The sequence below is a fragment of the Tribolium madens genome, unplaced genomic scaffold (genome assembly GCF_015345945.1).
Source record: "Tribolium madens isolate multiple individuals breed KSU strain unplaced genomic scaffold, Tmad_KSU_1.1 Scaffold_97;HRSCAF=244;Tcas5.2_LG3a, whole genome shotgun sequence".
NCBI classification, from domain to species: Eukaryota; Metazoa; Arthropoda; class Insecta; order Coleoptera; family Tenebrionidae; genus Tribolium; species Tribolium madens.
Genome location: NW_025401069.1, coordinates 1,878,416 through 1,899,945, shown reverse-complemented (window position 1 = coordinate 1,899,945; position 21,530 = coordinate 1,878,416). Strand labels below are relative to the sequence as shown.

The following is a 21,530-nucleotide window of genomic DNA, read 5'->3' as shown; positions in this document are numbered from 1 at the left end:
ACCCCAAAATTTTATATAAAAAAGGAAACTGCCATTTTAATAAAGAATAAGCTGTGATAATATTCGATGAACGAATTTTAGTGCCGTTTTATGTTTGGCTCTGCGCATGCGTATTTTGATGTCAACTATCATATTTGTTTAGAAAAAAGTTAGGTTAGGAGCTTTGTCGAATTTTTAAATATTTTTTCAGCTCAAAGGCTAAAATAGGTGTCTTTTACATTTACGCAATGTGACTGTTGTATTTTGTGGTGTGAACATGTTAAAAATCCGTGCTTTAAACCGGGAATCGTCTTCGGACGAAGATGTCCCGGTGATTAGAAGAGAGGCTCAAGAAGAAATAGCTTTAGAGCTTTACAATAAAGCTTTACGTTTACAATCTACTGAAGATTATTTAGAAGCTGAAGAAATTCTTATAAATCTGATCAATGACAATATCCCGCAACTTGAAAATCATGGGGGACTTCCTTCGTCAATGTCTACTTTAAAATACTCTTGTTTTGTAAATATAGGGAACATTTATCTCAAGAAAGGAAACCCTGACAATGCTCTTGATAATTATTTAAACGTAATTGGGTTTTATTTATATATTTTTTAATCACGCGTGTTTGTAGGCCTCAGAATTAGATGCCACAGATGTTACGCTTTGGCACAAAATTGGAAAACTGGCGATTAAGCAGAATCGGTTTCGACAGGCGGCTTACGCTTTTTCAAAGGTTTGCGTTATAAACGGTAAAAAATGTGCTAAAAGCCGGTTTTAGGGCCTTGAATGTAGTGAATCGCACTGGCCCTGTCTAGACCAATTAATTTCTGTTCTATACGCCATGAAGGATACGGTAGAATGTCTTGTATACATAGGCAAAGCCCTTTGTTTGGATCCTGATTATACTAAAGGATTAGTGTTAAGGAAACAGATTTATAAAGACAATCCTGCAACTCTTCCCTACTACCAAAAATATAATCCTGACTAGTAAGTTAACTTTTTCTTATGTTTGATCATTTAAATTAATTATGACTAGTATTTGGGAACCACCCCTTGATGTAAAGGTTGAAGAAGAAGATGAAAAAATAATCTTGGCAAAAGAACAAATTCTTTGTGATCAAATCACCGAAGTAGAAAAATCTTTAGGTCCTAAACCTTTACAAACAATTCCTTTACCGAAAGCTCTTGATGATTTCACTTGGGTCTCTTTTGGTAAAGTAGTCACTGATCTTCATCAGTATATTACTGATAATTATATGGTATGATCTAAATATTTAGGAATTTTAATTTAATTTTTAATTCCTGTAGAGTCACTTTACTATGGTTGATGTTAATAAATGTATGAGTCAAAATAACAATGATGTTGAGATGGAAGAGTCCCCAAAATTTGAAGTACCGACAGAGAAAATAGTTGAGGAAAATGTACAACCGGAAAAAGCGCTGGAACCGGAAGTGGAAGAAGAAAAGGAGAAAGACAAAGTGGATGCAGAAAGTGTAATTGAAAGACGACAATCACAAAATAGTGAAAACAACAATGAACAGGAAAATACCCCAATACAAACTGATAATGATGAGGTAAATAGAGGTTTAATTAATTTTTTCTTAATTATGAATTAATCAAGGAACAAGTAATGGAGCAAGATGGGGACGATCAAGATGAAAATAACGACAGTAAAACTGATAAAAACCGGTCTTTAAATAAAAGTAACAAAAGGAAAAGAGACTTATTATCAGACTTGCAAATTTGGGGGTGGCACAGTAAACGAAAGTATGCCAAAAAAGGAAAATCCGATAAAGATTTTACGGTGGAGGATGCCTTAAATAGAGTTATTCCGAAGAATTTATTGTAATTTCTTTTAATTTTATTTTAAGTCTGGAATAATCAGATCATTGTAGAAAAAATAAAATTGGTGAAGAAAAATATAATCAGTTTGAGGATTCGATGAATACTATTGATATGTATAACATGTATGTCGAAAATCAACACGTTAATATTTTATCACCTATACATTCGCCGAAATCTGTCAGTTTGTAAGTTGGAATAAATTTTAAAATGCCGCCAATAATTGGTCAATCACAAACGAACTGTTTTGTTGATGGCCAATCAAAAGTTAAAGTTTTAGCGGCAAGTTCAAATTTGTTCATTTACAGTGAAGACTATTTTGGAACTGATCGCGAAAAGGATGATATTTTGAATCTGTGGAACCAACCACGTGATTACTGTGACGCTATTGTCCTAATCAAGGATTTTGTCATTTCTTTATCTAAATTATGGCACGTCAAATGGCCCAAAGAGTTACTTCAAATATACATAGAAGCGTACAACATGTATCGGGAACATTTTGATCATCCTCAGGTTTTTTCCGGTGAATCGACGTTTATAGAAATGAGAGATGATGCGTTAGCAACGTTGCTTTACGGCGAATTAATTAATTTTAGCTCGCCTAAGTAAGTTTTCTTTTTGGTTTGAGAATAATTTTAAAGTTAATTAATTTCAAGATCTGAGACCAGGACGATTCATGTAACTTCTCTAGCGTTTTTGCAAATTATAAGTGGATGGGAGGAAGACTGGCAAGAGGAATTTCCGTCAGTTTTTTTGCGTGTGTATTGGTTACGAGCCCACATATTCCGAAAGGAGGGAAACAACGACTTGGCTATTAGAGCTCTCGAATTGGCAAGTTTGTAATTTTTGTCGGAACTTTATCTAATTTAAAATTACAGATTCAGGAAATTATGTTAGAGGAGGAGAAAAAACACGACGAAAAATATTTCTTATGTTTACCTAATTGTTTCAAATGTGGATTAATTAGTAACGAAGTTACGTCTAAAATTTTAAAACATTTAGACATGTATGTGATAACACAAGGCGACAAAAAAAAGTCATGTCGTGACAACTTGACAAATTTTATATTATTTTGTTCGTCTCAGTGAGACAAATCAAATGCACTAAAAAAAAAATTAAAAAGTCCACACACTTTTAACTAAATACATATTTTTTTAATTTAAATGAATTTAAAATCCTTTAACTTTAAAAAATCATTACTCAATAACTATTAGGCCGATTTCTTTCAAATAAAGACCATTCTAAAGGGATGGCCTTGCCCTTTAGAATGATATAAAATTTGAAATTGAATATTGGCAAACTTTTCTTCGAACAGTGTTCGAAGAAGTTCGAAGTAATCTTGAAAAACCCTACGAGTAATTTTTTTTTCTTTGCACTATCGTGTAGAGCATCTTTTTATTAGTAAGAATCCAAATTTTTAAAATAATATACTTAGTAGTTTTTAAGATATGATTTTTTGAAGTTAAGGTTTGCTATTCAAGTATTGCGCCATATAGGAGAAATGCATGTTAATCTTACTTAAAATTGCATTTTTATAAAAGTATTTGTTTTAAGACTCTTCTTTTGCTTAAAAATGGTCAATTGCATCTTCTTTGTTCTAATTAGAATAAACAAAAACTGTTTCTTTACTTAAAACAAACAAAGAGTACCTGCGTGCTAATTAAAGCAAACAAAGAGTTTTTTTGTTCTAAAAATGATCACTGATCATTAAGCAAAAAGGATCTAGAAGTTTAAGGCACGAGCCTTAAATATAAGGGCAAATCTTTTTCAAATCAAATCACTTTCCATTCAGATTTCATCTTGTTCACTTTGTTCTAGCTTTTTGAACTTTTTTTGAAAATGTTCTGAGCAAATGCTTTCTCATCACTTTCGAGTGATGTTAAATGCAATAAGTCACCTGATTTATTTTGTTGGTACATTCTACGATTAGCTTCAGTTATTTTGTAGGTAGTAGTAGTTGTGATAACAGTTCCACACGAAGCAACTGACTTATTGCATTCAATATCAGTAGAAACTGATGAAAAGCATTTGTTGAGAACATTTTCAAAAAAAAAGGTCAGAAAGCTAGAACAAAGTGAACAGGTTGGAATCTGAATGGAAAGTCATTTAATTTGAAAAAGATTTGTTCTTATATTTAAAGCTACTGCTTTAAACTTCTAGATCTTTTTTGCTTAATGATCAGTGATCATTTTTAGAACAAAAAAACTTTTTGTTTGCTTTAATTAGTACGCAGGTACTCTTTGTTTGTTTTAAGTAAAGAAACAGTTTTTGTTTATTCTAATTAGAACAAAGAAGATGCAATTGACCATTTTTAAGCAAAAGAAGAGTCTTAAAACAAATACTTTTACAAAAATGCAATTTTAAGTAAGATTAACATGCATTTCTCCTATATGGCGCAATACTTGAATAGCAAACCTTAACTTCAAAAAATCATATCTTAAAAACTACAAGGTATATTATTTTAAAAATTTGGATTCTTACTAATAAAAAGATGCTCTACACGATAGTGCGAAGAAAAAAAAATACTCGTAGGGTTTTTCAAGATTACTTCGAACTTCTTCGAACACTGTTCGAAGAAAAGTTTGCCAATATTTAATTTCAAATTTCATATCATTCTAAAGGGCAAGGCCATCCCTTTAGAATGGTCTTTATTTGAAAGAAATCGGCCTAATAGTTATTGAGTAATGATTTTTTAAAGTTAAAGGATTTTAAATTCATTTAAATTAAAAAAATATGTATTTAGTTCAAAGTGTGTGGACTTTTTAATTTTTTTTTTAGTGCATTTGATTTGTCTCACTGAGACGAACAAAATGATATAAAATTTGTCAAGTTGTCACGACATAACGACATTTTTTTGTCGCCTTGTGTAATAATTTATCACTGATAATTTTTTGACTATTGTCTTTTAGGATAACATCATTAAATTGCATCGAGGCATTATACAACAGCGAAAAATACCGAGATGTTGCCGAAATTCTAAAACTCACATTTAACAGTTCTGGGAATCACCCGACTTGTGGCAAAATGGGCCGACCGGCGCAGTTGGCCATGCTAATGCACTCTTTGTGGTTCACAGACCTGACTGAATGTTTTGTCTGGACCGAGGAGTGTCTCTTTGAGGCCTTAACCCACTTTCTCAAACCTACAAAAGACGCTGATAAGTGGGAGAAAATCGTCGAAAAATGTTTAGCCTTTTTCCAGGAAATCATCAAAATGGAAACTGTGGGAGTCGGTACGTTTCACGCAATTTCTGGAGAGTTTTGTTATTAATTTTGTCACAGTTGACGCTCTTAGTGAGGAGAAAAAGGCTCGTCTTGTCGAAACTTTGTCTAAAATAGTTTGTAAGCAATTAAATGCGGAGAATATGACTAGAATCCCATTGGGGTGTATTACACCCTGGATTTTGTTGCATTATATTCTGGTTAGGGAGGAGCACCGGCAACAGGCGAGTAAACGTGTGCCTCATGTCAAAACCGACAAAAATGAAAACAATTTCACCGAAGTGTCAGAATCGCAAAACGAGGATTTGCCGCCCTCTGTCAGCATTCTCTTTTCAGCACATGAATTCCTAGGTTTGTTATTTTTATCAATTTTGATTGTTACTAAAATTGGAAGTAGGTCCTAAAGGGTGGTGTTTGACTGGAAACGGGGAACTCCTCCACTTCATTCTGGACACAATTCTGGACCGCTTAGACACCCCCATTTTTGAGCCTCTGCGCGACAAAATCGACATTCACATCGAGCAGGCGTTGTTCTGTCTCTACCAACATCCCAGCAAGAAAAACAAAGTAATTTATTTGATTGGTGTGACTTGTGGTGACTTAGTTTTCAGGTGTCGCGCCATCTGGCGGATCATAACGTCGATCCGCTTCCTCTAACCTGGGAACGGGCCTTTCAACTGTACGATTTCTACGGCCCTGATTGTCTTCCCGAGTTCAATTCCTATCGAAACGCCTCTATTTCGTCAGATTTGGAGCAACTTCTTCAAAGAATCATAGCTCTTGTTCCTTCTGTCATGGATCCACAACCGCTAATGCCAAAACTAACCGAGTTTATTCAAGGCAAGACGACGGAATTACCTGAAACGATTGAATTTTCGAATAAAGTTCGTGCGATTTATTATTTGATCGGCGATTATTACTTCAAACAGCGAGAGTTTAATCGGTGTTTGAAATATTTCATGATGGATCTTTGCATAAACCCGAATCGACTCGACTCGTGGGCTTGCATCGGTTTGAGTTACTTAAGCCAATTGGAAAATAAACTAAATTATTGTAAAAAATTAAAAAACGAGTTGGAGTTTTTAGATAAGGCCAAATGTGCCCAAGTTAGTTTCAGAAAAGCGCTCGATTTGGAGAAAGATCATATTATGTTGTGGATTGAGTTTGGATCTTTTGAGTATATGGTGCATTCGTTCTGTTCGAGGGTTATGAAATCCGAGTCAGATGTTTTGAGTATGGAACGGTAAGTAGTATCTTTTGGGCTCTCGGATGGTAAGTGATTGGTTTAGATTCGAGTACTTGGAGAACCAGAAAAATAATTACTTGGAAAGTTCGGGTCGGAGTTTCGAGAAAGCGATTCAGTTGTACCAACCTGATGAAGCTGAAGCGGACGAACGCTGGTTACAATATTACATTTTGGGGAAAGTCGCGGAGAAAAAACAGCAAGAACCTAACGAGTATTTGAAGTATTATGTCACTGTGAGTTTTTTCTTATTTTTTTAGTGAATAATTAATTTTTATAAATTGAAGGCGAGCAAATTATTGCATGAAAATAACGCGCTATATCCGGATAAAATCAATTACCACAACCCCCAACACCTAGCAGTTGAGGCCCTCGAGTTGCACTACCGCATAAATGCCTCAATTTTGAAATATTTGGAATTACACGAAGGCAAAGATATTCCAAATTCCATCGGGAATCTTTTCAAAGAACATTTAGACAAGTCGTATTTTCCGAAAAAAAATCTAGTCAAACAAAACGTTTTGCTAAATCAAAATCCTGTCGTTAAACCAACCGATGCTGATAAAACAAAAAACGAAGAAGTGATGAAAGACGTTAAAAATTGTCTTGACGACATGTTGTCTAAAGTTGATCACAATGTAAAAATGTCAGTGGGTAAAAAACTGGACAATGAAAAAGAAACAGAAGTGAGTGATGTGATTATGATTTCTGATTCTGACGATGAGCAACCAAAAAGACTGGTCGTGGAAGAAAAAAAGGATGAAGTGGAGACAAAACCAGTTGGAGATAGCGTTCAAGAGTTTCTCGATAAAATGATGGAAGAAACTATGAAAAAAACTGAAGAACAAGAACCCGATTCTGATACGAGTGTTACTAGTAAAAATGTTGTGGAAGTAAAAGTGGAAGAAAGTAAAGAAAAAGTTGAGGCGAAAATTAAAAGTGGGAGCGAAACTGAGACAGATATTAGGGTAATGCTTGATTAAAATTGAGTGAGGCTAATATTATCGTATTTTAGACATCTGTGGATGAGTCGAGTAGTTCCCCGAGTAGTTCAACTAGTAGTTCTAGTAGTTCCGACTCTGATAGTGATGACGACAGCAGTTCTTCGTCATCGTCATCGTCATCGGAAACCACAAATGGCAACATGTCTAATAGCGAAATTCTAGCTTTGGTTGACCGTTGCATAATTGGTAATTTACCATTTGTCAAAAAATCGCAATCTAAAACCTAATTTTCAGGTTTGGAACAATGCATAATTCGATTACCTCAGAATTACAAAGCCTTATACAGATTGGCTCATTTGTTTTACAATTACAAGGCAAAGAAAGATCTCAATAAATGTAAACAATTGCTTTTGGGTGAATACACGTGTAAAGGTGGTGTCGTAATAAATGGATTATTTTCCGACCGGAAAAACCACAATTTTTTCAATGTATGTCTTGTTGTTACAAGTAGTTTATTATGTATTTAAAAAAATTTCAGGGTATTTGGCGAATTCCTTCAAGTGAAATCGATCGGCCGGGATCATTATCGGCTCATATGAGTCGTTGCATAACACTTCTTTTGCAGATTTTACGAGCAACAAATGATAATAAATTACTCTTAGACTTGTCGATGCAATTTAGGAGAACTCCAGATCCGGACAAGTAATACATTTTTTGTCAAGTTTGAGTATCTAATTTTTCTTTTCCAGAATTTATATTAAAGATTCCGAGAGAATACAATTTGCGGATCAAGCTATGGCTATGTGTGTCCAATGTATGAGGTCTCAGATACAAAATGTCCCTAATATGACCGACGCTGCAGTTCAAAGATTATTACAAGATATATTCCGGTCGTATCAAAGAGTACAAAAACACGAAACTAGCAAAGAATTAACATTTGGGTCAATGTTGACCGAAGTTTACAAAAAAATGAAAAAGGATAAGGTGATTTGACATTGTTACCAACAGAGGGCAATTTTATTGTTTCCAGATACCGGACAACGCGAACGTATTAGACTTAGCGACGAAGTTCTGCCAACAGAACCGTTTAGTGGAAAAACAAAAACGTCAAATGCAAAATCAACAAGCAGCTCTTCAGCGAGTCCCCGGAGTACCAAATGTGGGTATTTTTAAAAATTTAATATGGCATGCGTTCATTTAAATTTCTGATCAAAATGGCGTGACTTGAAATTAAGTTGGTGACACTGAATAATTTAAAACTGATTGGGTTAAAAAATCTGTTGTCAATACTGAATTATTGAGAAATTCCATGCCAACGATCACTTTCAAAACTCATTGTTTCTGATTTTTGAGATATGTTATAGAACGTGTAAAAATAAGTGACACGTATTTCACGTAAGTTTCAAGACGGACGTTTTAAAAATGGCTGAAAAAAATTATTTTTTTTCAGAGCGCTGCATAGTGCATGATCCCCTAAGATCGCCTGAAAGTAGCGTTTCCTTGGAAAGTAAATAGAAAAGTTTCCAATTACCGTCACTAATAAAATGTTCTAAAGAAAGCACTTAATTTCCAATAATTTATTAACATTTATTTTTCAACAAATATCAATAATAAAAAACAAATTCTTCGGTTGAGTAAATATTTCACATATTACGTTTGGCTATACAGGGTGTGTCAAAATTCCCGGATGAACGTGATATGCCATGTAAGGTAAGATACCAGGAACATGAAAAGAATATTAAAAAAATCTGTGAAAAAAATTTTACACTTATAATCTAATCGACAAGTTGAAAGACTTTGCGATTTTTTAAATGATCATTTTAGTCGAACAAAGCTCCAAAAAGGTATACGAAATCTACATACTTTTATTTTAATATCAGAAAATAGAATAAAGAAAAAGAGAGTACCCTTCCTCAACCGAGGAATTTGTATTTATAATTGATATTTTTTGAAAAATAAATCTTAAGTTATTGGAAATTATGTGTTTTCTTTACAACAGTTTATTAGTAACGGTAATTAGTAATTTTTCTATTTAATTTTCAAGAAAAGCTACTTTCAGACGATCTTAGGGGATCATACACTATGAAGCGCTCTCAAATAATTTTTTTTCAGCCATTTTTAAAACGTCCGTCTTGAAACTTATGTGAAGAGATAGTAAAATGATGGAAGTTTTTACATAAATGTTTTGAGAATTTTAAGAACCTGCGTAATTAATTGTTCATTTTTTTGTTTAAACAATATATTTTTAATTTTTTTGTTACTAACAAATTTTAAGAATACATGTATTATCACGTCCGTAGGGTACCTACTTATATCAATTATTAAAAAAAAAATCGTTTCAATATGTTGATTTGCTCTTTAGATAAAAATTCTTTTTGTTACGAGGTACTTAATTTTGTACATTCCTGTTTTTTCAACATACATTGAAAAAATAAAAAACGGTGGAAAACGTGTCGCTTATTTTTACACGTTCTATAACATACCTCAAATTTACAAAAATCAGAAACAATGAGTTTTAAAAGTGATCGTTTTGGCATGGAATTACTCTATTGGTAGTTGCAAGAGACGGCTAGGCAACACCCGCCCCTAGGACATGATAATAACCAATGTTGCCTTCTTAATTTCTAAGTTTTTTGATCCGCAATTAAATTATATTTGACTTTCAGCCTCCGGTTTTGCCAACACCTTCAACAATAAACCCCACTAATCAGCAACCGCTCAAAAGACCGGGAGTGGGGAGACCTCGTGGTCGGCCACCTTTGCCGAAAGTCCCCGGACAAGGCCGAGTGCCCCGAGGTCGCAGCCCCAACGTTGCCACGAATCCCTTCTCCTGGCAAAATGCTACTTACAACTATCTCAAGCATTACCAAGAAGAGTTGATTAAACAATACAGCCAGAGTCTGAGTCTCAGTCAATTGACTCAGCTGAGTCAATACTTGACTCAGACTCAAAATCAATTTGCCAACGCTTTGCTTCAAAATCAGTTCAACAATCAGTTTATGGGGGGGCAAAATCCGCTCTTGAGTAACACGAATTTGTTAAAACAGATGAGTTCGAGCCAGTTTTTGGCGTCACAAATGGCAGATACCAAAACTGGAGGTTATAAGAAAAAGGTGGAAACAACGATAACGCCAACTGGGTTAAAAATTGATCCACTTAAGTCGTATGGGGGTTTAGAAATTTCGCCAAAAACTAGTGGTTATAACAAAAAACAATTGCCACATACTGTAACATCAGCGTCCCAGCCTGCTACGATTAGTAAAGTCAAACCGACTATTCCGTCCAATATTTACAATGTCACTATGCCACATTCAATGTCAACCAATCAGCAACAACCAATTAATTTGGGAAACAAAAAAGCAACAATTACACATTCAGTCACTTCAATGAGTCATGTTCCGGTGACTTGTAAAACAAAATCCTTTTATACACCGAGTGGTGTCAAAAATACATACACCGGAAGCACGAACTACTCTGATGTTACTAAGTTGAGTAAATCAAGCGCTGTGACTAAAACAACACCCAGTTCGCAGATTTTCAAAGTGAGGCGATGGTCACTTGTTTTCGGTGTTTAATGTCGATTTTACAGGAACCTATGTTATCAAATTTGCCGCACCACAAAGTCATGGATAAAGCGGCAAACATACTTATGAAGGAACGTCCGAACATTTCTATAACGCCGGTATTGCAGAGTTCTATACCGTTGATAACAACGTCGTCGTTTATGACGCCTCCGAGTCCGGGTAAAACCCTGCAAGAGAAATTGGCCGATAAACAGAAACAGCACTCAACAAAGCATTTGGGGAGGCACATTGAGGCTGAGATTATTAGTGCACCGATAGGAGGCGCTGCGATCAAGAAAAGTTTGAATATTCCAAGTATTCCGTCGTTGTCGGTCACCAAGCCGAGTTATAAGTTTCCATTGGATTCGGGGATTTCCATAAGTCAGGTAAAGTTGCGTTTTTTGTAGATGAGTTCATCATGTCTCATCATCACGTGTATTTTTTGAGTTGTGCTTCTAGTTTTGAGTTTAAATGAGTGTTGTCATTTTTCAAATTTTCATTACATGTTTAACTCCTAGAACACGACAAATCCAACAGAACAAGCCAACATTTGGAAACCGGCGTTGTAGTCCAGTAAGTTCCACATTACGCTGTTTTGTATGTAAAACGGAGGATTATGATTTGTCTTGTTTTTGCATCGCTGGTGTAGTTTAAGTTGTTCTACTATCTGCTTCTACTTGTTTAAAGATGTAGCATTAGATGAAATATTTCTTTCATAGTAGTTGTTTAGTCTGCGGTCCACCATAGTTTGACATTGCAGATAATCCAAATAGGCCTGAAAACGTACACAGTTTTTTTTTGTAATTACTAGAATTTATTTTATTTACATCTAGTATAAGTTTTTTTTGGGTCATATTGCATGAGCTGTCACTTTCATTTATCATCAGTGAGGTCGATTTAAAAGATTATTTTTATTCATTAATACCTGTGACGTGTTACTTGTATTTTTACATTTTTTTTAAGATTCCAGTTACTCAACCTTATAAAGAACCTCTCAGTCGACAGCAACATAAAGAACCACCACCTAAAGTTTCTAAGCATATAAGTCAAGTTAATTTACCTCCCAATCTACCACTGTCATTGAGTGTAACAAAAAAAACAGAAAAGAAACCACCGTTGGATGATGACGTTATAGTAATTGAATGACCTACTTTTGACATTTTTAAGAGTAATTAGTTTAATATGTGTGCCGATAAATTTTTTATAATAAATATTTGTAATCTGAGTTGTTTTTTTTGTAGTAACACTCGTACCTTTTCCGTTTTAATTATTGTTGGCACAAAAGATTCTAGTAAATGATTGATTGATTTAAAATCTTTCAAGTAATGGAATTATTTTTTTAAAATGTAAAAACACAAATTCGTCTTTTAGTATCTATCATGCACTAGTTGGAGCTTCTTGACATTCCATGACCTTCCTATTTGCTCTCTAGAAGCTGTCAAAAAATACAAAGTGATCCACAAGGAATGAATCTGTTAGCAATCCTGACTCTATTTTTTAAAGGTTACAATTGGAGTACGTTTTTAATTAACAACAATTCAACAATCTTGAGGGGTTGTACGTCAACAATTTGTCAAGCAACAAAACCGGTTGCAGTGTTTCAAATTGTTAACAAAAATACTTTCAAATCTGTTACCAACAGATCTAGTCTTTTTGTGTATATAAAAAATCTGGTGTGAACATCACACGACTTTCCTTATCCTACTTATTTGGAAAACATCCTTACAGTGTTGGAAATTCTAGTAGCAAACCTAACATTTGCGTTAGTGCCACCTGCCGGATTACACGCAAAATAAATCATTGTTGTCGCGGGTCGAATCTGGAGTGCAATTTTTTTTAGTTTGGTACAAATTATTATTTTTATTTCATCAGATTTTACTTTTAATAAGGTATATTTCGTGTTTCTAAGTAATTTTTATCGCCATAAATTTATTATATCTTCAACCGTATAATTTTGTGGCCGCTTTACGGCTGACTTTTGGTCTTTGTGGCCGAACGGAGCGACCCATTTTTATCAATTGTTTCGTGCTGCATACCCTTCCTACTAGTAACTTACATAGCAAATTTTAAGTTTCTAGCTCTTATCATTCTCGAGATATGCTGTTTAGAGACAGATACACACACAGAGAGAAAGAGAGAGAGAAAGACACACACGACCCAATGGCCCAAACCAACTTTTTTAGTGTCTTGAAGCTATATTCCGTCCAAAAATGTAAAAACCTGGGTATGTCAAATTTCAGACGATTACAATACTTTCCTTATCATTGTAAGATTTTTACATTTCTGGACGAATTATATAAAAACGGCTAGGCATAGATACGTTTCCTTAAAGGTTTATCTGGGTTCATCTCAGGGACACCCCAAAAAAAAAAAAGAAAACGTCTGTTTTTGGGTACAAGCTAGTATTTAGTATTTTTGTTTACTATTAATTGTGGATAGTAAGGCAAAATACGACCATGCAGACCGAAGAATCTGCAAAATTGTTTTTTAAATTCAGAAATTAAAAACATCACTTACCCCAATAAAAGTTTGCAAAGAGAGAGTAAATCAATTAATTGCTGTAATTTTGATCGGTTTGCGGCAACGACAGCCCAAAATGAGCAAATTTTTAGCAACACTTCGGTTTTGTTGCAATCACTGCGACTCGTAGACTGCTTTAGGAATCATATAGCTCTACGATAAAATTTTTAAACTACTTGAGATGAAAAAAACATCTTACCTTAACTTCAACTTCGCTGCTGAATCAACAATATAACAAAATTTCAGTTAACATTCCTATCATGTAAGCTGTAGTACTTATTTAGCGAATCAATCTAAAGGGTCCAAAATGATAATTAATTTTTCAAATGCTAGAGAAACTTACTAAACTCAATTGAAACATAGGTAAAGCAATTACTTCTGTACTTGCCGCTATTTGTCACAAAATAATAACATTGAAAATATTGTTAGTAACTTTTACAAGGCTGCAAAATAATAGTATTTCGAGTTAAAACTAATGTTTATTTACCGTAAAATTTTCTTGTGGTGTATTGTGATGTATTGTAGGTATCAGTTTTGGCCTAAAAGTACCTATCATTTAGATTCCTCCCTCAAGTCGTCACAAAGAAGGCGATTTCGTAGTTGGGGCTTCGTCCGGTGTCGAAAGAATACCAAGCTTGAAAGGGTAGTCGTCGATTTTTGATCATGTTGTTTAAAAGTGGTTTTGTACGAAAAAATATCTTTTTAGAAGAACGAGGTGTTGATTTTTGCCACAAAGATAGTCGCCGTTAAAGCATTCCTGAATAAAAGTGGAAAATATTTATGATTTGTGATAATTTATGACCACCAACGATGGTAATAGTAATAAATATGTAATAAAAAGGGTAAAAACTGCAGTTGTACCCCATATCCTCGAGGCCACAATCCGACATTCCGACGGATTTCAGTATGAGTATATTTATTTTGTGTAGGAAATCTACAGTCAAATTTTTCCATTGGGATAACAAAATTAAAATAATAATATATTAAACATATGTAGAAATATTTTCTGGAGTACTCGAAACAAATGGATAAAATAAGATTATTTCAAGCTTTTTTTCTATTTCAGTTTAGTTACAATCGACAATTGCTTTCTTTCATGCCGTAAGTAGAGTTTACTTTTTTACGTAAATATAACACTGTATTTGCAAAACTATTATTTTTTCTGGATAATATTACAGGCAGGTATGTTGTATGTTTATTGTAGAACAAAGACATTTTGTAGAAATATTTTGCAAATTATTATTAATATCGGTAAAATTAAAGAGGAAACTACTTTTTCTATGTAATATGTCGTCTTTCTAGACATTGAGCCTCCATTTTCCTGCGATTATTAATTTAGCTTAATTTAAACGTAAAACAACCATTTTTGTTCTCTTCTCTCACTAATATTTCTATTGGACTTTCATTTGTTTCATTTGCCGTGTGTTTCTTAGGGCGGCAATGACGGCATTGTTTTCTTTTGCATTCAAATTTTAATTTACATTAGATAGATTAGACTTTTTATATAGGCTCCAAAAAATAGCTATTTTACGACCTCTTTTAAGTTTCAATAAGTTTTTTCGGACTCAATAAAATAGTCTTACCTAGAGAAACTCGAAAAAATTAAAAAAATTTGCTGAAATATAATATAATATAATTAACTTGTTTTTGAGCCAGAAACTCAATTCAATTTAGTGTTTTGTTTGAGTTACACTGTTTGAGATTTAGCAGATTTGAGATGGAACATGAAAGATTTAAAAAAAATAGTTGTTTTTATGTTTAAATTATTTTATTTTTAACAATAATTCCAGTGATTTTGCTCTCCAAATATACAAAGTAACAAAAAAAAAAACAGAAAAACGTAGTTTTGTCTCGTGCAATTTTACAGCTGCCAACCCTCTCGTTTGCTTTGAACTTTAATAATCGCATGCAAATGGCGGCTCAATGTCTAGAAGGACGACATTACATAAAAAGGGTAGTTTCCTCTTTAATTTCATTGATATTAATAATAAATCACAAAATATATCTGCAAAATGTCTTTGTTGTAGTTAAACACAAAACATACCTCCCTGTAATATTGTCCAGCAAAAATAATAGTTTTACAAATGTAACTATAAAAAATACCACAGCTTATACTTTATTTAAGTTCAGTGTTTTATTTGAATAGAAAAGCAATCTCTAAGTACAGCAAGAAAAAACGCAATTGTTGATTGTGAGTAATACAATGTAGAAAAGGAGGCCATATAAAAGGCTTGGAATGATCTTATTTTTTGCATTTGTTGTTTTGAGTGTTCCGGGAAACATTTCTTCATATTTTTTAATAATAACATTATTTTAGTTTTGTTATTCCGATGGAAAAATTTGACTGGAGATGTCCTATACGAATAAATCTACTCCTACTGAGATCTGTAGGATTGTGGCCTCGAGGATATGGAGTTTACAAGCGCAACTTTTACCTCTTTTATTCTATCTTCACGACTATTACCATCGTCGGTGGCCACAACTTATCTCAAGTCATAAATATTTTCTACGTTTATACAGATTTGGAAGCTTTAACGGCGACTATCTTTGTGGCAACAACCAACATCTTGGCCCTTATCAAAAGATATTTTTTCGTGCGAAACCTCCCCGTACTTAAGGAAATTCTGAAAACTTTAAACACTCACCAGTTTCACCCGAAAACTCTTCGACAAATGAAAATCATCCAGACTCCACTTCGTCGCTGGAAACTGGCTTACATTTGCTTTTCCATAATCGTGTATTTCAATGTCGCCATGTGGACACTTGAACCACTTTTGGACAACATGATCAAAAATCGACGATTACCATTTCAAGCTTGGTATCCTTTCGATACCAGACGAAGCCCCAACTACGAAATCGCCTACTGTTACCAATTCATTTGCATATGGAACATAACCATAGCTAATTTGAATTTGGACACTCTCATATTCGCTTTCATGATGTTCATTTCAGCCCAGTGTGAGATTCTTTGTGACGACTTGAGGAATCTTAATAATGATACTTTTGGGCCAAGACTGATACAATGCATTAAACACCACAAGGAAATTTTACGGTAAACAAACACTAATTTTGACTCGAAATACCATTATTTTGCAGCCTTGCAAAAGTCACTAACAATATCTTCAATTTTATTATTTTGGGACAAATAGCCACAAGTACAGCTGCAATTGCTTTAACCATGTTTCAATTGAGTTTAGTAAGTTTCTCTAGCACTTGAAAAATTAATTATCATTTTGGACCCTTTAGATTGATTCGCTAAATACCACAGCTTTAACCCACTTTGCTTACATGACGGGAATGTTAACTGAAATTTTGTTATATTGTTGGTTTGGCAACGAAATTGAAGTTAAGGTAAGGTTTTTTTTTCATCTCAACTAGTTTAAAAAATTGTGTCGTAGAGCTATATGATTCCTAAAGCAGTCTACGAGTCGCAGTGGTTGCAACAAAGCCGAAGTGTTGCAAAAAATTTGCTCATTTTAGGCTGTCGTTGTCGCAAACCGATCAAAATTACAGCGATTAATTTATTTACACTCTCTTTGCAAACTTTTATTGCGGTAAGTGAATTTTTTTTATTTTCAAATTTAAAAAACAATTTTGCAGATTCTTCGGTCTGCATGGTCGTATTTTGCCTTATTATCCACAATTAATAGTAAATAAAAATACTAAATTACTAGCTTGCACTAAAAATTTCTCAACCTATAAGAAAGTTACTGAGACCCAACTTGTTGGAGGAAAATGCTCAATTAAGCTACAATATTTTTATTCTTTAAAAGTTGTTTGTGTTTTTATTAGAGACTACTGGTATGACTACTTTGTAATTTACTATCACTTCAAAGGAAATATTTATAAGCCAATGAGGTTAGTCCCCTTTTATTTTATTGTGAACAAAGTGAAAAAATAAAAATTGACGTATAAATCCGTTTAAATCTGTTTTAAAAAAACAACATTTTAACTAAAAATAAACTTGAATGTTTTTGTTTTTATTTTTTCTACTGTTTTCAAAAATGTTCAAAAATTGCCTTATTACTGTTTCATGTAGTAATAAGCAGGTATTCTAATGGCATAATTTGAACTAGTTGAAGTAAATGTAGCTCATTATGGGTCAGTAAAGTACGCAACACATATATAAAAAGCCAATTTCACTATTTCTGTGTCTAGTCAAGTTTACTTGTAGTAATCTGTGAAAAGTTTTTGAAGATGTTTAACTTTTTCTGTGTTGAGTGCAATATCGTTTACCTTTTTTTATATTCATCACAACTTCTACTATTTATTGCTTCAAATTTTTCACGAACAAACAGCTGGCGTTATTATTTCCACACTGAGTTATTAAAAATGTTTCAAATTCAAATTTTTTTTCAAATCTGTTTGAATTGTACTTTGGACGGTTTAGTGCTGGAGCTTACACTTGACTGTTTTCCTTCGTTTGGAAACTCTTGAATTCTAAGTAAGTTTAGTACATTATTACTTTTGTATAATTTGTATTTTTCAGGTCACACTATTTGCTACTAAAATAGAAAACTCAATTTTTTGTTTTTATAATCTTGTCACAATTTTCATATTGTTTATGTAGGTGTTAATTAAAAAACTCTAATAAAGCTTATAATTATCATCTTAGCTTTTTAACTCATAGAAAAATCCTTAAAATTTAAGTGTTTGTGCTTTTTTAAAAGTTCTTGTCTACTTTTAAAAAATTATGTGGCAATACGTTATTAGTGGCAGGTGAACATAATTAAAAAAACATTAATTTAATAATAATAAAATAATAATTAATAATAAAACATTAATTTAAAATTCTTCTTTCCATCATTAATATCTTATACTATTTCTATGGTGCATTTAAGCTTACCTCTTATGTTGCCATATGCTGTTCCATAAAATACATCGTCAATCACATCGTTTTTTATCAGTATATAATATATCTACCTTGGCATTTTGTCAATTTTGGTATTATTTTGCCAATTTTATTATTTTATATTTATTTTTACCTATTTAATTTAGTGAAAACTAAAATAAATTAATACTTTCCTAGATTTTTTGTAATTATTATAAAATTTACTTTAAAACTGGTCTAAAACACAAACAAGTCAATTTGTGTCTATTTTAAAAATAGCACCAAATTAAAATAACATTTTTTGCTTTAAAAACCATTAATTATTTTTTTATTAATTCATCACGTCTTGCTGTAAAACCAATGAAACCGGTTTTCAGAAAATATAGAATAATTATATATTTTCTCAGACTTCTATAGAATTAACTGAATATGGTAATTACTAGTTTTGTCTGCCCTAAGTACAATTATTAATAATAAAAAAGAAACAGCACTAATTATGAAAATTAAATGTTATAACCGGTAATTAAATTCTTAAGATCAATGTGGACGTTTTGTAAAATTATTCTCTAATTACTTATGTTTAGTTTTCCTCGCTATTATCCTCAAAAAGGAAAATAAAAACTTGAGTCTGATTAATAATGAACAAAAACATAATTATCTAATTACGTACAAATAGCATGTCGATCTTCAAAGTTGCTCAGTATGCACTTGTGGTTCGTTAAAAATGGAATCATTTGATTGGCAACATAGCATTAAACCAAACTTGAATGCCCTTAAACTTGTTGGACTTTGGCCTAAGGGTGATTTTTACAAATTGGACTTGTACACATTTTATACATCACTGGCAGTTGTGGTAATAGTTTGTGGTCACAATTTGTCCCAGTTCGTCTACATATTACAAGTCTATTCTGATTTGAAAGCTCTCACAGCTACGATATTTGTAACTAGTATCAATTTTCTGGGAGCTGTAAAAATGTACTTTTTTATGAAGCACATTAAAACAGTGAAGATACTATTTAAAATGTTGAAAACGTATCAATTTAAACCGAAGAATATTCAACAAACTCAAATGGTTGAACCGTTTCTGAATCTATGGAAAATATTATACGTTGGATACTCCATCAACGTGTATCTCATTGTGGTCATGTGGTCGCTACTTCCTGTCTTCAATGGGTGGACTTTGCAGAAAAAATTGCCTTTTCCAGCACGTTATCCATTCGATGTTACAAAATCGCCGTATTATGAATTGGCTTACGTTTATCAATTTATCTGTATTTGGTACATAACAATTGCCAATTTAAACTTGGACACAATTATTATAGCGTTAATGATGTATACCTCGTGTCAGTGTGATCTTCTGTGCGACAATTTGAAAAATCTTTCACAGAAAAGACTTTTCGATAAAAAATTGATTGATTGTATCAAGCATCATAAATCCATTTTAAAGTAAGTCAAGTCTTTTTACTTTTCACATTAAAATTTGATTTAGTTTTGCAGAAAAAAGTAATAATTTATTCAATATGATCGTATTGGGTCAAATTGCCACAAGCACTGTGGTTCTTGCTTTAACAATGTTTCAGTTGAGTTTAGTGAGCCCCTTGAGCAGTGAGGGTTTGAATCATCTCTTTTACATTGGTGGTATTATAATGCAAATACTGCTTTATTGTTGGTTTGGAAATGAAGTTGAAACAAGGGTAAGACAGGGTAAAACATTTACAGAAGTAATTGTAAAAACGATAAAGGTTTAGAGCAGTAATGTTTTGTCTGCAATCTATGAATCTAGTTGGTTCGAAGCGTCTCAAAACACTAAGAAAAATTTACTCATTTTTTCGATCCGATGTCAGCGTCCAATTAAAGTTACAGCTCTTAAATTATTTGCACTCTCATTGAGGACTTTTATAACGGTTAGTTTCAAATAATGGTAATAATATTTATAAAGTTAGTAAATTTCAGATTGTTCGATCCGGATGGTCTTATTTTGCAGTGTTGTACAACGTTGGTTCTAAATAAGGATATTAAAGATAAAATGCTGTTTAGTTTATTATTTCTAAAAGTGATAAATAATAGTACGAGTACATATCTAGAATTCACCAACCTTAACAATTTTTTATGTTCCAACAGAAGTCGACTTAAAATTATGAAATTTTTTTGAGAAAATCATCGAGGCAGAGCTGGAGTGGTCACGAAGAACTTTGGAATTTGGAACCAAACCCACTCAGAGGCTAAAAGTTTCTAAAATTTTAGTATACCTACAATTAATATAAAATTTGTTAGTGTTAATAAATTAGGTCCAAATAAGCGGTAGTATTAACAAAAAAATACAAATAAGCTTAATTAAACTGAATATTTATTCTTTATTATTTTTACTTTGATTTATCTCATCTGAAAATGACCACTTTGAGGTTGAAACGCGTCGTGTTAGAAATAAAAGTTTGGTGTGTCGGGTTAAACTGTGTTTGTGTTCTTGATTTATCTGGTGTATATGTATACAGGATGTAAAAATAGGGGACAAAGAGTAACCTGAAGTTTGCTAAGTCAAAATAAAACGATTTAACTCTACTTATCTCCAACCTAATAATTTTTTATACAAGTACAGGGTGAGTCATAGGTATATAATAAAGACCTCAGACGCAACCCAAAATACATTGTCATATCGCACTATGCGTTAATTGATGTTTTGTTTGAAAATTTTCAAAGATATAAACATAGATACCTGTGATGGCTTTGACAATTTTTATAAATTGGAATCCTACGGAGTACCTTTGGCGGTACAGATTCAGCCACAGCATTTTGTGGCATTCCCCATTTATCAAGATCATATCAGTTCTTTCGTCGTTTGAGTACATTTTGAATTCAAGGGGAAAAAAGTAGAATTAATGACACTGTCAAATTTAACTAATAAGATATCAACAATTACTTTGATTTAAATTTAATAAAATAAATTTTTCAAACATACAAAAAGCAAAGTTGACTGTGAGAATGTATTTTGGGTTGCGTCTAAAAATCAGTCAGGGTCTTTATTAAGTGACTCAGCCTGTATAATAATAAATGGCCAACGTCCGAAATTTTGACACGTTTACTTAAATTATTTTTTACTTATGCCACTCTGATTGCATATAACAAAATATTGCTTAAAATGTGTTGTTAATATCTAGGTAAGTACATTACAATAACAATAAAACAAAAGAAATAGCACATGCCTGTAGCAAATTTCATAAAAATCGATTACTCTATTAAAAAAAATTAAAGAAACAAAATCTACATTGTTTTGCAGTTAACCTTTTGTAACAATTTATACAGAGTGTTCCGTCTAAATCCCACATTAAAAGTATTGGGAGTTCGAATAATCATATTTGTTTGAAAATTTGTACATAGCCATAATCCA

At 32.8% G+C, this 21,530-nt stretch overlaps 3 protein-coding genes and 1 pseudogene across 4 annotated transcripts; 3 read left to right on the top strand and 1 right to left on the bottom strand.

The window, feature by feature from the left end:
- The first annotated feature begins 142 nt into the window (after positions 1-142).
- Positions 143-12,019, top strand: LOC123014693 (calcineurin-binding protein cabin-1-like). Of its 2 annotated transcripts, XM_044413927.1 has the most exons (25): positions 143-565; positions 612-713; positions 759-967; positions 1,017-1,239; positions 1,289-1,555; positions 1,603-1,826; positions 1,877-2,011; positions 2,132-2,428; positions 2,480-2,654; positions 2,702-2,829; positions 4,733-5,055; positions 5,105-5,395; positions 5,442-5,611; positions 5,656-6,287; positions 6,334-6,523; positions 6,575-7,255; positions 7,303-7,477; positions 7,526-7,719; positions 7,770-7,933; positions 7,981-8,215; positions 8,262-8,390; positions 9,898-10,773; positions 10,821-11,180; positions 11,313-11,367; positions 11,758-11,895. In XM_044413927.1, the coding sequence occupies exons 1-24, from the start codon at positions 257-259 to the stop codon at positions 11,361-11,363; spliced, it is 6,540 nt and encodes a 2,179-aa protein (XP_044269862.1). In that variant the 5' UTR covers positions 143-256; the 3' UTR covers positions 11,364-11,367; positions 11,758-11,895. The 2 variants fall into 2 exon arrangements, with proteins under 2 accessions (XP_044269862.1, XP_044269861.1); XM_044413926.1 differs by lacking the exon at positions 11,313-11,367 and having other exon boundaries at positions 11,758-12,019.
- Positions 12,020-13,200: 1,181 nt separating this feature from the next.
- LOC123014803 lies at positions 13,201-14,529 on the bottom strand (annotated as a pseudogene).
- A 1,115-nt stretch (positions 14,530-15,644) lies between these two features.
- Positions 15,645-17,062, top strand: LOC123014117 (odorant receptor Or1-like). The gene is made up of 5 exons (XM_044413018.1): positions 15,645-16,366; positions 16,411-16,510; positions 16,561-16,665; positions 16,713-16,868; positions 16,915-17,062. The coding sequence occupies exons 1-5, from the start codon at positions 15,645-15,647 to the stop codon at positions 16,969-16,971; spliced, it is 1,140 nt and encodes a 379-aa protein (XP_044268953.1). The 3' UTR covers positions 16,972-17,062.
- A 1,807-nt stretch (positions 17,063-18,869) lies between these two features.
- On the top strand, positions 18,870-20,155 carry LOC123014118 (odorant receptor Or1-like). Its single transcript, XM_044413019.1, has 4 exons — positions 18,870-19,591; positions 19,635-19,839; positions 19,894-20,049; positions 20,099-20,155. Exons 1-4 carry the CDS (start codon positions 18,870-18,872, stop codon positions 20,153-20,155), a joined length of 1,140 nt encoding a protein of 379 aa, XP_044268954.1.
- The last annotated feature ends 1,375 nt before the right edge of the window (positions 20,156-21,530 follow it).

What these genes read in the sequence shown, in the direction of transcription:
- LOC123014693 (XM_044413926.1), top strand. Translation starts at nt 257, where the DNA reads ATGTTAAAAATCCGTGCTTTAAACCGGGAATCGTCTTCGGACGAAGAT. An exon ending in CCAGTTCGCAGATTTTCAAA is followed by an intron (nt 10,774 to 10,820) that starts GTGAGGCGATGG and finishes TCGATTTTACAG; the next exon opens with GAACCTATGTTATCAAATTT. An exon ending in CGGGGATTTCCATAAGTCAG is followed by an intron (nt 11,181 to 11,757) that starts GTAAAGTTGCGT and finishes ATTTTTTTTAAG; the next exon opens with ATTCCAGTTACTCAACCTTA.
- LOC123014117 (XM_044413018.1), top strand. Translation starts at nt 15,645, where the DNA reads ATGGAAAAATTTGACTGGAGATGTCCTATACGAATAAATCTACTCCTA. An exon ending in CCATGTTTCAATTGAGTTTA is followed by an intron (nt 16,511 to 16,560) that starts GTAAGTTTCTCT and finishes TGGACCCTTTAG; the next exon opens with ATTGATTCGCTAAATACCAC. An exon ending in CTTTGCAAACTTTTATTGCG is followed by an intron (nt 16,869 to 16,914) that starts GTAAGTGAATTT and finishes ACAATTTTGCAG; the next exon opens with ATTCTTCGGTCTGCATGGTC.
- LOC123014118 (XM_044413019.1), top strand. Translation starts at nt 18,870, where the DNA reads ATGGAATCATTTGATTGGCAACATAGCATTAAACCAAACTTGAATGCC. An exon ending in CATCATAAATCCATTTTAAA is followed by an intron (nt 19,592 to 19,634) that starts GTAAGTCAAGTC and finishes AATTTGATTTAG; the next exon opens with TTTTGCAGAAAAAAGTAATA. An exon ending in GAAATGAAGTTGAAACAAGG is followed by an intron (nt 19,840 to 19,893) that starts GTAAGACAGGGT and finishes ATAAAGGTTTAG; the next exon opens with AGCAGTAATGTTTTGTCTGC.